Consider the following 15462-nt stretch of genomic DNA (forward strand, 5'->3'; position numbering starts at 1 on the left):
ATGTGATCATATTTTGCATTGTAGTCAAAATGACGAAAATTATAGGGGTAATTTTGGACACTATGGCCACCATATGTTTCTTAAGATTTCTTTATTCACTTGATTGCAAGTGATTGTCACAATTTTGTGGGCAAGAAAATTGGGGTACAATTTTGGTGTAATTGTTTTACACATCAGGTAAGGAAAGTTTGTTTCCACCTGATTACTTTTGTAATTTAAAAAAAAAATAGATAAAAAATGGTCCCTTAAATTGGGGAGCAGCTTGAGCCCTACATTCCAGGAGTCCAGAGAGAGAGAGAGAGAGAGCAACAACAAAATTAACCCCAAACTGAATAGCACCTTGACTCCAAGGCCTAAAAAAGACATGAAAAAAAAAAAGAAATAGGAAAAATGCTACCATCAAATAAAAGTGAAATCGACAACAACATATGACTAACTCCACTTGGGACCTTACTTTGATGAACAAAGAAGTTTTCAACATTCACCTCATAGACAGTAATACCAAGAACTTCATGACTCTTAAATTGGCCTCCCGATCGTTGGACCACTTAAGGAGCTTCTCGGTTTTGGCTAGCTCCAACAACCATGACCACTAGTTTTGCGAGAGAACAAAAATAGGAAAATAAAGGAGGCACTACCTTACAAATCTTATACCTCCTTACAAATTAAAGGCACTCAATATTAAATACCCAAAAACTATCTTATTTATAGAGGAGATTCTTGTGGATGTAGAGGAGGGCAATTGATCTCTTTAAGTCCCATTATTGTTCTATGTGTATATATATATATATATATATATATATTTATTTACTATTCTTAACTTGAACGTTAAATAAGATCTCTAGAAATCATCGAAACTCCAAAGGTGTCCTAAACTTTTCTTTTTCTTTGTTGTAGATACGAATGCAAAAATCAAAATACGATTTTAGCAAAAACATAATAATTAAGAGATAAGAGTTTGTTAGAAGACAAGATGAGTTAAACAATAAAGTATACTTTCAATGTAAGCATCTTTAAGATCAAATTTATGAGTCCAAAGAAATCATATCAATATATTTTCTAAAAAAAATATCTAGTCTTAGTCTAACTTTTTATTAATGTTTTAAAAAATAAATAAATATGAAAATTAATTTTTTTTCCATTTAAAATTGCTAAATTCAAAACTGAAGTGTAGGTAAAAAAAATCACTAAAGTGGATTTGAAGTGAAATCTGAAATGAGAAGTGGAGGATTAAAGGATGAGAAACATCGAACTAGTCAAATCACCTACCACGCGTAGAACCACGTAATCAAATCGCCACCTGTGCATCCACGTCACTGAAACCAACACGCGTCGGTCTTGCATTGGCCATGCCTCGTGGAATGTATCCACGACTACAATTATTTATATATTTTATTAATTTATTTTTTGGTAACACAGTCATTTACCAATTTATAGTTTTATTTTATATTGCCCATTTCTTGTCCCTCGAAGAGTCCGCCTGGAGAGAGAGAGTGGTTTCGATTTTGCGATTTGGCTTTTCGTTGAGTTCTGAATCTACGAGTTTGAACGGTTCGTATCGGAATCTAAACCTCTTCAATCGCCATCCCTTGACACAATGTTATGCTTGCCATATTTTTGATTGATTAAGCCGAATTTTTGTTCTTGGGATCGTGTTTGGGGTCTAAGGCGATGTAGATCAGAATCTTCGAAATTTAGTTGTCTTTTCTCTGTGTTTTCTTGAGTTTCACAGCGATTTGTTGTTAGATTCGTTGAAATCTACGCAATAGAGTCGAAATTGCACAGATCATCTTTATTACCGACTCTCTTTTCGAAAATTGTTGCAATTGATTTGTTTTCGGTTCCCTTGGAACGGTCTTATGCGTTATATTTTGACGTTTTGATGGTACTGGCTTTTCTTTTCTTTAATTATTTTTTTTGGTGCACGATCGGTGCAGGATAGGTTGGTTTTATTTGGATAGAACAAAATGGGAGGTGGATTTAGAGTGCTTCATCTTGTTAGACCATTTCTTTCGTTTTTGCCCGAAGTTCAGAGTGCTGATCGGAAAGTTCCATTCAGAGAGAAGGTGATATATACCGTGATATCACTCTTCATCTTTCTTGTATGTAGTCAGCTCCCTCTGTATGGCATACACTCTACAACGGGTGCAGATCCATTCTACTGGATGCGTGTGATTCTTGCCTCGAACCGTGGGACCGTCATGGAGCTTGGGATCACCCCCATAGTGACGTCTGGATTGGTGATGCAACTCTTGGCTGGGTCCAAGATAATTGAAGTTGACAATAATGTTCGCGAGGATCGTGCCCTTTTGTAAGTACATGTTGTGGTCATTTTCCGTTTATGTTCCTGGTTTAATTTGAATTATCTCATCTGTTATTTGGGTTTTTGATGCTTTAATGTACTTTCATTTGCCCCAAGGTAAAGAATTTGAATTTTCATAGTCGGCGTTTAATTTGTGATTCTTGCGTATTAGCTAATAATAATGATGGTGTAATTTGATTATCTTACTTCAGATGAAGGATCCATAAAATGAACACTCTTGTAATTAGTGGAAACAATAGATGTTTTAAAATTAATATTGATGGTGACATGATTAGTAGAGTTACATTGATTATTCATTTTAAGCATGTATTACCCTTAGATTCTACATCATATTTTGTGAATATTTAAGACTTAACTGGGATTGCAGTGTTGCACACGTTTTGGGTTTTTTGGGTATGAATGTATTACTTACAGAAGTGTGTGCACTGTGTGTGTAATTTTTTTTGGTTGCATCTCTCTTGTGCTATTTTTAATCCTAACAAGGATTCCTTTTGATTAATTTTTTTTTTCTCCTCTTTCAGAAATGGTGCACAGAAGTTATTGGGTATTCTGATAGCTGTTGGTGAGGCAGTTGCATATGTCCTCTCGGGAATGTATGGCAGTGTTAGCCAACTTGGAGTTGGAAATGCCATTCTTATTATAATTCAACTTTGCTTTGCTGGTATCATTGTTATATGCCTAGACGAACTTCTCCAGAAAGGATATGGTCTGGGCTCTGGGATTTCTCTTTTTATAGCAACCAATATATGGTGAGTTGCTGTGTTCACTTTGAATATGTTCTTTACAATATTCTATACTTCAAGAGTTTGTCTTGTTTCATAGCTACTATAATCTGTTGAACAGCTGTTTTTTTTTTCGTTTTTTGTTTTTCTAAATTCACAGTTTGGTGTTTAATGTTAATATTCATCCTCAATTTAAGAGTCTTTGTCATTCATTTGCAGTGAGAACATCATCTGGAAAGCATTTAGTCCGACAACAATTAATAGTGGGCGAGGAGCTGAATTTGAAGGTGCTGTTATTGCCTTATTCCATCTGCTGATAACTCGAACTGACAAGCCTCGAGCTCTCCGTGAGGCTTTTTACCGGCAGAACCTACCAAATGTAACAAATTTGCTTGCTACGGTCTTGATCTTCCTCATTGTTATCTACTTTCAAGGGTTCCGTGTAGTTTTGCCTGTGAGATCAAAGAATGCCCGCGGACAGCAGGGTTCCTATCCAATCAAGTTGTTCTACACCTCAAACATGCCTATTATTCTTCAATCTGCGCTAGTGTCTAATCTCTACTTCATTTCCCAGGTACTATATTTGTTTGCTTGTAAATTGCAAGTTGAGTCACTTTTGTTTCCCTTTGACATTTAGTTGATCTAATTTTATCTGTTTCTGTGCAGTTGCTATACAGGAAGTACAGTGGAAATTTCCTTGTGAATCTTTTGGGTAAATGGAAGGAATCAGAATATTCTGGCCAATCTGTCCCTGTTGGTGGACTGGCATACTACATTACTGCTCCATCAAGGTAAGATTATCTTTTTCTTAATTGTCTGTTATGTTTGCATTTCTCTTCCTGGGAAAATCTTGTTGCATTCACTTGTTCACCCTGCTCTCTGTCCGATGTGGATTGCTAACCATTCTCCAATAACACATCCGGAAATTTTTTTGCAGCTTGGCCGATATGGCAGCCAACCCTTTTCATGCTTTGTTCTACCTTGTTTTTATGTTATCCGCCTGTGCTCTGTTCTCAAAAACTTGGATTGAGGTATCTGGGTCATCTGCTAAAGACGTGGCAAAGCAGCTTAAGGTATGATTAGCACATGGTCTATTATTTTCCTTGTTCTTGCATTCCTTATGCCATTGATGCTTATATATTGGAGGCAGATGTGGATTTTTGGACGAACGCTATGAAAAAAGCTGCTGCAAGAAATAATTATTAATCATTATATGCCTGTGTATTATTACAGCCTCAAAGAAGAATGCATGGTGTTATGATTTCTCATTATGCAATAATATTTTGTACAATATAACTGTGAATTTTTTTCTAGCAGCTTCATACCATACCCTTTTTAGATTTATTATATTTATGTTCATTACCCTTCTCTTTGAGTCTAATTCAGTCATGCTTCCCAATTCCCACTAATGATAATTTTTTGAAAGAATCAATTAGCCTCTTATTATTTTAAACTCATCACTGCACTGAAAAGCAAGTTAGCTGGACTTATATTTTTTTGGACAAGTAAAAGCATAGCTTAGGAACAGATGTTTATTTGCATTGAGGGCTATAGACCATGGCAGAAGGGAGGAGGATGACGTGTGTGTTTCACACTTGCAAGTATGTAACTGCCTTGGGGATATAGATAGCTTCAGGGACACTAAAGCTACAGAGCTGCAGATTCTATTTATTATTATTATTATTATTATTTTTAAAATTTTTGACCCTATTCAAATATAAAGCTCAAAACCAATTGGGTTATATTAAATACAGGGTTTTTTCTGCCCTTGAGTAGCTTGGGAAAGCATTGGAGATGGGCCTAGAAAAGGAGAAGAAGGTGATTAAGGCTGATGTTTTGTAAATGGGATTTTCAAAAGAAGTGGACCCAAGGTGAATTTTAAACCCAATAGTTTGCACTACTGAACTTTTTGTTGAAGTTTTTTCAAAAGAATGGGGCTGTTCAATTGTAGTGGCTTTTGAAAGAAGCAAGCCCAAATGGTGATACTAAAAAGGAAACTGGCCGAAGCCCATCAGGAGGGTCAAAGGAATTTGAATGACTGTAATTGTGAGGGGAGACTTTGTGACGAGGGCAGGAGGATGGAAAGGATGGTCCTCAAAAAGTGGAGGTGACTTCAGGGAGAGAAGAAAAGAACCCTGAGAAGAAAAGAAAGATGGGCTGGTCTGGTTGGAGTTCACCCAGCTTGTCTAATTTGTCTGTTTTTCACAATCATTCATACAGAGAGGAGGCTGGGCTTGAGAAGCGGAGAGGAGTGAGTGCCCTTGATGTGTAACTACAAATCACTGGAGGTGATGCTGGTGGCAGATCTTGTCATCTAGATGGGGAGTGACGTGTACAGGGATCAAGTTCCTAGTTTGATTATAAAGGTCAAGTTTATTACTGGTTCTGAAGAAGGTGACGATAGTGTGAGTTTTTTTGGGATGTGGCTCAAAGGTTTTAAAAATATGGCTTTCAAATGTCCTGATGACAATGTGTGTTTCTCTTGAGTTGTTGCTTACTTACCTTGGTTTCCCAGCTTGGAGGCAACCTGAACTCCAGACTTTTGGTATCTTGTGATTGAAAGGTTGGTAGGAAATTGGAGGATTGGAAGGGGGCGTATTTATTGCTTGGCGGTTGTGTCTCACTCATTTCTGCCTCCCTATCCAACATTTCTATTTACTTCCTTCCCTTTTTAAGATTGCCTACAGAAATTGCCAGGATTTTAGAGTAGAGAGGTTGATGCGTACTTTCTTTGGGCTGGTCATGGGGAGGGCAAGAGAGAGCACTTAGTTAGTTAGGAAGTGGTCAGTTAACCTAAATCCGAAGGAAAACCTAGGGCTTTTCAATGTGGTATCCAAAATCATCTCCCCAATTGGTAAATGATTGTGGAGGGTTCCACTAGAAAGTAAACTCCCTGCGGCACAAGGTGATCAGAAGTATATTTGGGTTCCTTTGGAGTTGAGGGTGCCTTGCTTGTTTAAGATTTCTTCTCTCCATAATTTACTTATCAGCTCTTTCAGCTCTTTTGAGAGAGGCCCTCTTTCGTCGCATTTCCATTCTTTTTCAGAATATCAATGAAAGAGAGGTCGATGCGCTTACCACCTTGCTTTCTGTGTTGGACCATTTTGCCCCTATGAGAGGGTGAGAGAGTGTGAGAGGGTGATTTTCCAGGGTCGTTTTCTTCTAAATCTTTCTTCTCACTCCTTCTAAAAACCCCTTCCTTGTTTTTCCTTGGAGCCACATAATGTGGAAGGCTAAGATTCCTTGGAAAATCCAGACCTTCATCTGGACTGTGTTACTGAATAGGATTAATATGCACAATATACTTTAGATTAGAAGGCCCTATATGTTTCTCAGCCCTGATATGTGCGCAATGTGCCGTGAGACCAATGAAATGATTGCTCATCTCTTTTCTAGCATTGGCTTCAAACGTTTGGAATGCTCTCTTCTCTTATATTGATGAAGCTTGAGTGGTGCCTTGGAATGTGGGAGACTTCTTGCTAGCGAAGCATAAGGGGGCTTAGGCTCTAGTATAAAAGGACTTGTTTTATGGAGTGGAGCAGTCTTCGCTACCGTATGGACCCTTGGACTGAGAGGGACGAGAATCTTTAAGGGCCACACATCTTGTCCAAAATTATTATGGGACAGAGAAAGAGTGGTGTTTTTGGTTTTGTTATGGCCCACTCTTTTGGGAGGGTTTTGGGGTTTATCGTTCTCCAATCTTCAAAGGTATTGGCAGTCATCTCTCTTTTGACTTTTCCAGTTGTAGGTTTTTCTTTTTCATCTTGAGGGCATCTTGTACTTTTTTTTCCCGCATATTATTTGGTTCTTAATACAATCTTCTGTTCCTCCCCACTCCAAAAATAAAAGACTTCCTGACGACCGAAAAAATGAGGTAAGAAAAGGAAAATTTGTAAACAGCAAGAGCAGAAAATGGGAGCTTAAATTTTCCGTTATAACGTGCTGAAGAGAATTATTTCATGGTAGGGGTGTCAAAAAATTTAAAACAAGGGCCGTTGTCGAAAATTATCTTAGAAATTTAGTGACTCTTCAGGAAACGGAGATGAGTTCAAGTGTGGTGTTGATTTGAGAAGTATAGTTTTTGATTGTTTGGGCGGTGGGGGGAATAAGGGATCGCAAATTTGTTTGTTTTCCAGCTGATGGGGTGAAAGATCATGCTGAAGGATATGCTAGTTTTGTGGAGAATTATAAAATTAACGTGCGAGCAGTGGTGAGTGTGGCCGAAGGTGGGTTTGAACCGTTGAAGAAATCGAACTAATAGATCTTCAGGATTTAAAGGGAGGAGGAGCTGCTTGGGGAAATCAATGAGCTGGATTGTAAGTGGAGGGAGGGAATGGAATGGTTCAAGTCTGCGCATTGGGGGATACCCAAAAATTATGTTTCTTGTAATCCCAGATCAAAAAGTATCCATAGAAGGGGTTTGATGGATAAAATATGATCATTTTGTTGTCTTGTATAACAGCACCCTTAAGGGGAGTTTGTTAAATAAAATGTATGCTGTTGCATTAGAATTCGGGTGGTTGGAGAGTAGTTCACGCATAGATTGAGAAAATAAAAATGAATAAGCTAGGTGCCTTTTGTAACTAAGTAATCAAATTATTTAAATAGGTAAAACAGCTTTTATAGACTGTTAAGACTTGAAATTTTATTTAAACTCCTGAAAAATTACAACAAAACAGCAAATACAGACATTCTCTTTCTTAAGCAATTAGGACTCTAAAATAGGAAATTCTATTCTGCTTAATGTATGACTCAACTGCTTACCCAAATAACTCTCTGATTGGATGCATACTCTGCGCCAAAATACCAGCACATCAGAATACAAAAGAAATGATAACATAGCCAGAAACAATTAGAACTCTACCCCTGTATAATATAATAGGATTCAGTTGAAATTTGAAGCTTACTGCCTGTTTCTACTCTGGCATGTATAATTTTTTTAGAATGATTTTAGGATAATGTAAGGAAATGGCCTTTGGGAATTCCCAGTCTTCTCAGCGCCTGTTTACTAGAAAATCAAATGGCTGCATGCGCTGTATTTATACGATAGTATTATATATCATGATGCAATAATATAATCCATGTCTTATATGTAATGTCAATGATAATTGTTAACCCTCCTTCTTGAAATAAGACTACCTCACCCCCTCCCCCAGCCGCCACGCCTTATCCAAACTTATGCACCAGAAGCACTTTATATTATATTATGATGCAACAATATAATCCATGTCTTAGATGTTATGTCAATAATAATTGTTAATCCCCCTTCTTGAAATAAGACTACTCCACCCCTTCCCCAGTCCCCACGCCTTATCCAAACTTATGCAGCAGAAGCACTTGGTAATTCCAATTATAGCTCCTCTAGAATGTGAAATATCTCTCCTCACCAACCCATAGTTTATGATACAAGAGTGTCCATTTCAATGGGGATATATTCCATGGCTACGATCTGCTGCCACAACCACCACTCTTTCCTTGGATCATTTAAATTGAAGGTTAGTCCTGGCATGATGGGAGTGCTCATCCACTAAGAGCAGTAGTTGTTTGTATTCCGTAATTAGCCTCTTTTGGGAACTGGGTATAAGCCTGTTTATTACCTAAACCTGGCTATAAGCAGGAGCCTTGCTCACTGGTTGGCCTTTTTATAGATTGCATGGTTGCATTCAAGTCCCAAGACCATATTGCACAGCCAAATCTTCACATGTGAAAAGCAGCAGCAGCCCTCTGTATCTACTTAGCTAGACCCTGATGTTTTGTTTATTTATATTAATTTATATCTTCAAAGAACTTGTAAAATACGTTCAGGTAGAGGAAAGAGACATGGCACATTATGAACTAGGAACTAATAATCATGCTATTGTTTCATTCCACTAAGAAATGGTACAAACAATAATTAGTTCTGTTGTAAGCCTGGTGGTGTGTTATATTTTGAGCAATGTCAGTAATTTTGTGGATATGCAGGAACAACAAATGGTGATGCCTGGGCACCGGGAGGCAAATTTACAGAAGGAGCTGAACCGCTACATACCCACTGCAGCAGCCTTTGGGGGCATGTGCATCGGGGCACTGACTGTGTTGGCAGATTTTATGGGTGCAATTGGTTCTGGCACAGGGATTTTGCTTGCGGTGACGATCATATATCAGTACTTTGAGACATTCGAGAAGGAGAGAGCTACCGAGCTTGGTTTCTTTGGTTTTTAATGTTTAGGTTCTCATATGATCAGTGTTTGGTAGTGAAGATGAGCTCTCCCTGACAGTTTTGGTGAGCGGAGAATGGAAACTAGATTCTCCTCTACACCAAGGCAATGTTCTGAATGTAGGAATTGAGTGGAATGAAATGAAGTGGAATCGGTTATTTCTGGTCACCGCACAATTTTGCATTCCATTCCTCTCTTAACCCATCCAGTTGCAGCATCTCAAGCATTACAAAGTTTAATTCGAAATTTTAGGATGGTTGATTTAGTTTTCTTGTTAATTTAAAACTTGAGCTGCTTGGTTGTCCCAGTGTGGTGTTTGTGTATTTGTGACGAAGACAACACATGCCTTGCAGAAAACAATCATTGTAGGGATTTTTGCTTTCAAGGTTTACTTTATCTGTTCCAGGAAACAGTATAATGGAGCTAACTGAAATTTTTTGGTATTTGTTGTTTGAGGCTTTGCTATTGTTCTGTTGTGGGTTTTATGGCTTCAAAACTTGGTGGTTTTAAGTTCATCTAACATATTAAAATTAGCAGCAGGCTTTTTACAAAACTGTAATGGTGTAATCAGAATGGAGTGGCCAAGGTAGCAAAATTTGTTTGTAGCATTTTCTCTCTCTCTCTCTCTCTCTATATTTTAATCTATCAGTGAAAGGAATGAACTTTAATTTTAAATGTAATTAACATTTAATGAAAATTAAATATTAAAGACCTCAAGAGAAAATTTAATTATTTGGTCATTATGTATTTTATTTATGTTTTTGTGACTAAATAAGATGAAATGATTTTATAAAATATTTTTAACCTTTAAAATTTTCAATAGGCATGAAGGGGTTTTAGAAGATGCCAATATTATGTAACATGTATCAGAGAAATGAGGATAAAGAAATTGATTTTAAGATGTAGATTCTTTTTCTTTTTTCTTTTTTTTCTTTTACACTCTAGTTTTCAATGCATCAATGAAAAAAAATATATATTTCTTGTTCATTTCTCATTCCCCCTTTTATTTTATTTTTTTCCAATTAAATATGATGGTGGGGGGTTTCTAGAAATTTATCGGGCAAAAAATGTACTATTCAAATCTTAATACATGCAAAAAGCGCACACACTTCGATGTTCCAAAAGTTAAAACAAAAATTTTAAATCATATAAAATTATTGCAATTCTATTACAATTACCTAAAACAAATTCAACCAAAACAAGAATTCTCAATTTTAGCCATTCTCTTTTTTTTTTATTTTTTTTTGACTTGCTAAAACAAAAGCTTTTGCCGTAAATTTCTTCCAAAAACACACCAAATCTTTAATGCAAAAGTGCTTTCATGATAAAATTTTTAAATAATGATTTGGATAAAGCACAACATATATAACATTAAATGTTGAATCAACTCTTATAATTAAAATTTTAATAAATCATAATTTAGATGAATTTGAACAAATTTTAATATGATTTTACATCATATTTTATTCAAATCTAAAACCTTTTTAAACATAGGATTATATTGTGTTTGAAATATAAATTTCAGACTTCCGATTAGAATTTAGATAGATTTCGATAAGTTTCAATATATTTTATATTATATTTAATCTAAATTTTAGAAAAATATTTAAAGAGTGATTTGTAATTTGAGATAAATTTTAAAATGTATAGAATAGTATATCTCAAAGTAAAAATAAATAAATAAATAAATAAACAAGTTATTGGTTGAGCCAGCAGGCAAGGGTGTGACACTGGAAAGGCCCTAGCCCTACGTTGATTGGACTGTGGTGCTTTCTTTAATAACCATAGGATGCCTTATTTTATATAAAGCAGCCTCAGCTAAGAAAAGATTTTTTTTTTTTTTTTTTTTGTTGCTGAAAATCTAAAGTTAAAAAGAGATGGGTGTGATGCATCACATCACAAGGTATCATTGTCATAGCTTGGCCGAAAAAGACGGGCAGTCGCTGCAGCAATGAGCAGGTGGTGGAACCGACCACTCTCTGTATGCCATAAACTGTTCCAACCTCTTTTTTTTTAATTTTTTTTTCTTACAAAAACCTTGACTTTGGAAAATCGCCATTACAAACAAATCACAACAAATTTACGAATAACTAACAAAATCAGCATAGACACCAAAATCACAACAAGCCTAACAAAATCCGAATCATTTAACCAACTAAAATAAACTAAACATGTTCAAAAGAATTCAAAACAAACAAACACAAACAAAAAACAAGATACCTACAAACTCAAGACATATATTTATAAAACAAAAACCTGAGGAAAACATAGAAGAGCCAAAAGATGACAATTAAAGATGAAGACTTGAAATACTCATCTTATCCATACGAATTAGACCTCTCATTTTACTTGACAACTCATCACCTACAAAATATCTCCTCGCGTTGCCTCCCTCGCCTTGACCCGTCAAATAATCCGCCACCTGATTACCTTCTCTAAATTGGTGTTTTATAGAGAATTGAAAGCCTTGTAGCTCTTTCTCTAACAATTCCCAAAAGTCTCATAAGTATTAAGAAGAACAAATTTCAAAGTGATCCATCCCACCACTAATTCCGAGTCGCTTTCAAAACAAATATTCTGATATCCTAACTATTTATAGAGCCGAACACCACTAGTAAAAGTCTGCAACTCTGCTCCATTATTAGTACCCGACTCAAATTTTTCAAAAAAGACTATCTTAATATTACTTGATCAGTCGCGGATGATACCACCACCACCACAAGAACCCGGATTTCCTCTACACGAGTCATCTATATTTAGTTTCAAACAACCTACAGAAAGTTTTTCCCAAACTACTTTTCGAGGAGTTCTAACCTTCAAAGTTATTGTTTTCACTTGAAACTCTTCCAATAAATTCTTATCAATAGCAGGCAAGGAACCCTTCATGCCTTCTGCAATTTTTGCGAGCCAAAATCTTACCGATAACCAAACTGTGTTTCTTGACTCATACTTATCTTCTATGCAAACTTTACAACGTCTGAGTCAAAGTCTACAAGAAATTATAGTAGGTAACAAACCAATGATCGTACCTTTTTGGATTGAATTTTTGGAACATCTGAACTATCTACTAATTTTCACCCTCCAAGGTTCATCATCAAAATTGAGAATTCCCAAGACAAACGGAACTCTTTTCCAAACCATACTTGCGATGGATCCCATACTCAGAACATGATTAAGAGATTCCTCTTTTGTATTCATGCAACAATTGCAACAAGAGACCATATCAAGTCCCAGTTTCAGCACTTTCTCATCTACATGAAGACATTGGAACATGGCTTTCCACATACATATGGATACTTTCTTAGGTAGTAGTTTATGCCATACCCACTCCATCCATGAATACTGCTCCCCTTTAATTCTAATCACCTCCCAAGCTGAGGCAGTTAAAAATTTTCCATTAATGGAAGACTTCCAAATAAACACATCAGACCCCACTTTGTGCTTTATGAACGACAACAAAATTTCATCCGTTTTAGGGATCCCTACCAAACCTTTCAGCATACTCGTATCCCAATTCTCAGACTCCCAGCAGTCTTGAATCTTAAGCTCAGGGTGCTAGATCGTGTCAGAACACTCCGCAAGGGGACCACTGCTCAACCACTTATAGAACCAAAAGGAAACCTTTCTGTAACGACCCGAATTTAAAAATGAAATTTAAATAATAAGGAAAGGGAAATGGAAACCGGAAACATAAGGAAGCTGTAGACTTCGTTGACGAACATTTTGGGAGAGAAAAACAAAAAAGGGGAGTTTCAGGGCTTCGTCGAATGAATCCCCTGTATTCGTCGATGAAGGCTTAAGAAAATTCGTCGACGAACACAGGGCTTCATCGACAAATACAGGGTCTCGTCGGCAAAATCCCCTGTTCTATAAATAGTTGAAATTCGGGATTTTTTAATCATTTACCTCCAAGCTCTCTCTCTCTCTCTCTCTCTCTCTCTCTCTCTCTCTCTCTCTACGGTTCTCTCTCCTTTCTTTCTACGTTTCTGGCCCCACCAGTCGTCAGATCGACGATCCGAAGTCACCACGATGCTCCTGGCGGAGTTCTCTCCAAATCTACTAGAGCGGATCGTGGGAGAAAGCTAGTTGGAAATCATCCCAAAGTTGAGGTGAGGCTTTTTAAGCCATATTTGGTCTTGCGCTAGTTAGAAGAAATGTTGTGTGCATGAAAATACTGAAGTTTAATACTGAGAGTTTTCAGTTTCAGAGTGTTGGTCAGGGAACCCCTCAGGTGTTAAACTTGAATGCTTTTGAGTGAAAACTTTCTACTCAATATGCGGGTTTTTGACAGTTGAGGAAAGTATTGTATGTTTAGAAATACTGAACTTTAATTCTGGGATTTTTCATTTTCAGGGTGTTGAGTTAGGAACCTTGCGGGTGCGGGCAATTTTATTAGGGGCTTTCCAGGAATCAGGTAAGAGGATAAACTAAGCTAGTATTGTTTTGGAAAATGTTTATATATATAGTTATAGTTATCATTTGATTTATGGAAAATGTATATGATTATACATATATATATGTCTTATATTTGCAAAAATACTGTGAAAATGATCGTATGTTGAATATGTGGAAAATCTATTGTGTGGCATGAGTAAAAATGTTGTGAAATGCTGTTTTCTGGTAACGTGGATGAGATGGGTTTTTATGATGGAAAAATCGGCGTACGGGCCGAGATGTTTTTAGATATATATATATATGGATGTGATTTGCCGGCGTATGGGCCGTGCTATATGATTTGCCGGCATACAGGCCGTGCTATGTGACTGTGGTTGCCGGCGTACTGGCCGTACTAGGAGATGTGATTTGCTGGCATACGGGCCATGTTATGTGATTACTGTTTGCCAGCGTACGGGCTGTGCTATGTGTAGCTGGCGTACGAGCCAAGCTATGTTAAAATGTGTAATACCGGTGTGCGGACCGATGATTTTCATGATACACGCATATATGTGAAATGATATGATTGATGTGAAAATAAATGATATGAGATATTTATGTATCACGGTTTCAGTATATGTATATGATATCAGAACCTGGTTGGCTTGGTTTAGACTAGCACTTGCACGGTACCGTTGCTATGTGTCCATGGTCCTCGTGATCGTGATATCTGTGTTAACGCCGCTGTACGGAGTGGTGTGAGATTGGATGGTCGATGGGTTATGTTCGAGGAGTGTGTTGTTATCGCCCCTGGTGTACGAACCAGTCTGGGTAGACCCATCGGACCTACAGACTAGACTATCGACTTGGCAGTGGTCGACCAACCATTGTCAGGTCCCGCCTTCGGGCCACACAACCCAGTCATGTGGGGGTAATACATGACAACAGCCAACTAGCCCACCAGGATGATTTTTATGTTATTATTATTATGACATTAGTTGAGATATGTTATGAAAATGCAGTATGTTCTGCCATGTTGATATATATCTATATATATGTTTTCCCAGATTTGATGAAACAGTACTAAATGTGTTATATATGATATATGTTGAACACAAATTACTCATATTGCCATACACTAGTATTAGTTTATTTCCTTTACTGAGAGGTGTCTCACCCCTAAACTTCATTAACTTTTCAGGAGCCCCAGATAGGAAAGCGGGAAAAGCCCCGCTGACATAGTGTGGATTATTTGCCCTTTTTGAAGGGTAAGCTTTTGGTAGGGATAGGATTTTTGTGGGAATTGTCCCTAGACTTATTTTTGGGATGTATATATTGAGAGATAGTGTTTGTAGTACTCTGGTATGTATTATGCACATTATGATGAGATGTATATGATTTTATACTTTCTGCTACGTAAGCTTCTGCTGTATGTTTTGTTATATCCTTGGTACCCACGGGACCAGGTGGATGGTGACCTGTTGAGTTGTGATGTTTGATGTTGATATTATTATAAAAAGAAAAATATGTGAAAAATGAGCAGGTCGTGACATTTTCCTTCTATAACCTTCACATAAAAATTCTCATAGACCTCTAGAAAGACCTTTAAGATTATCTTCCAAAATTGAGATCACGTAGGAGTATAATCGATTGAAGCCATGTGACCTGATTTAATGTATTTAGCCTTAAAGAATCGGGTCCGAAGATTATCTACTATCATCATTCTCCAAACAAATTTCATGAGAAAAGATCTTTAAACATCATTAAGGTACCTTACTCCAACACCCCCTTTATCTAGGGGTTTACAAGCCTTTGACCAAGCACATCATTTCATTATTGCCCTACC

General features: G+C 37.0%; 1 protein-coding gene across 1 annotated transcript; it reads left to right on the top strand.

The window, feature by feature from the left end:
- Nucleotides 1-1406: 1406 nt before the first annotated feature.
- LOC131151195 (uncharacterized) lies at nt 1407-9685 on the top strand. Its single transcript, XM_058102444.1, has 7 exons — nt 1407-1551; nt 1938-2311; nt 2845-3072; nt 3265-3619; nt 3712-3836; nt 3983-4118; nt 9007-9685. The coding sequence occupies exons 2-7, from the start codon at nt 1968-1970 to the stop codon at nt 9244-9246; spliced, it is 1428 nt and encodes a 475-aa protein (XP_057958427.1). The 5' UTR covers nt 1407-1551; nt 1938-1967; the 3' UTR covers nt 9247-9685.
- Nucleotides 9686-15462: the final 5777 nt, after the last annotated feature.

The sequence above is a fragment of the Malania oleifera genome, chromosome 1 (assembly GCF_029873635.1).
Source record: "Malania oleifera isolate guangnan ecotype guangnan chromosome 1, ASM2987363v1, whole genome shotgun sequence".
Classification (NCBI taxonomy): Eukaryota; Viridiplantae; Streptophyta; class Magnoliopsida; order Santalales; family Ximeniaceae; genus Malania; species Malania oleifera.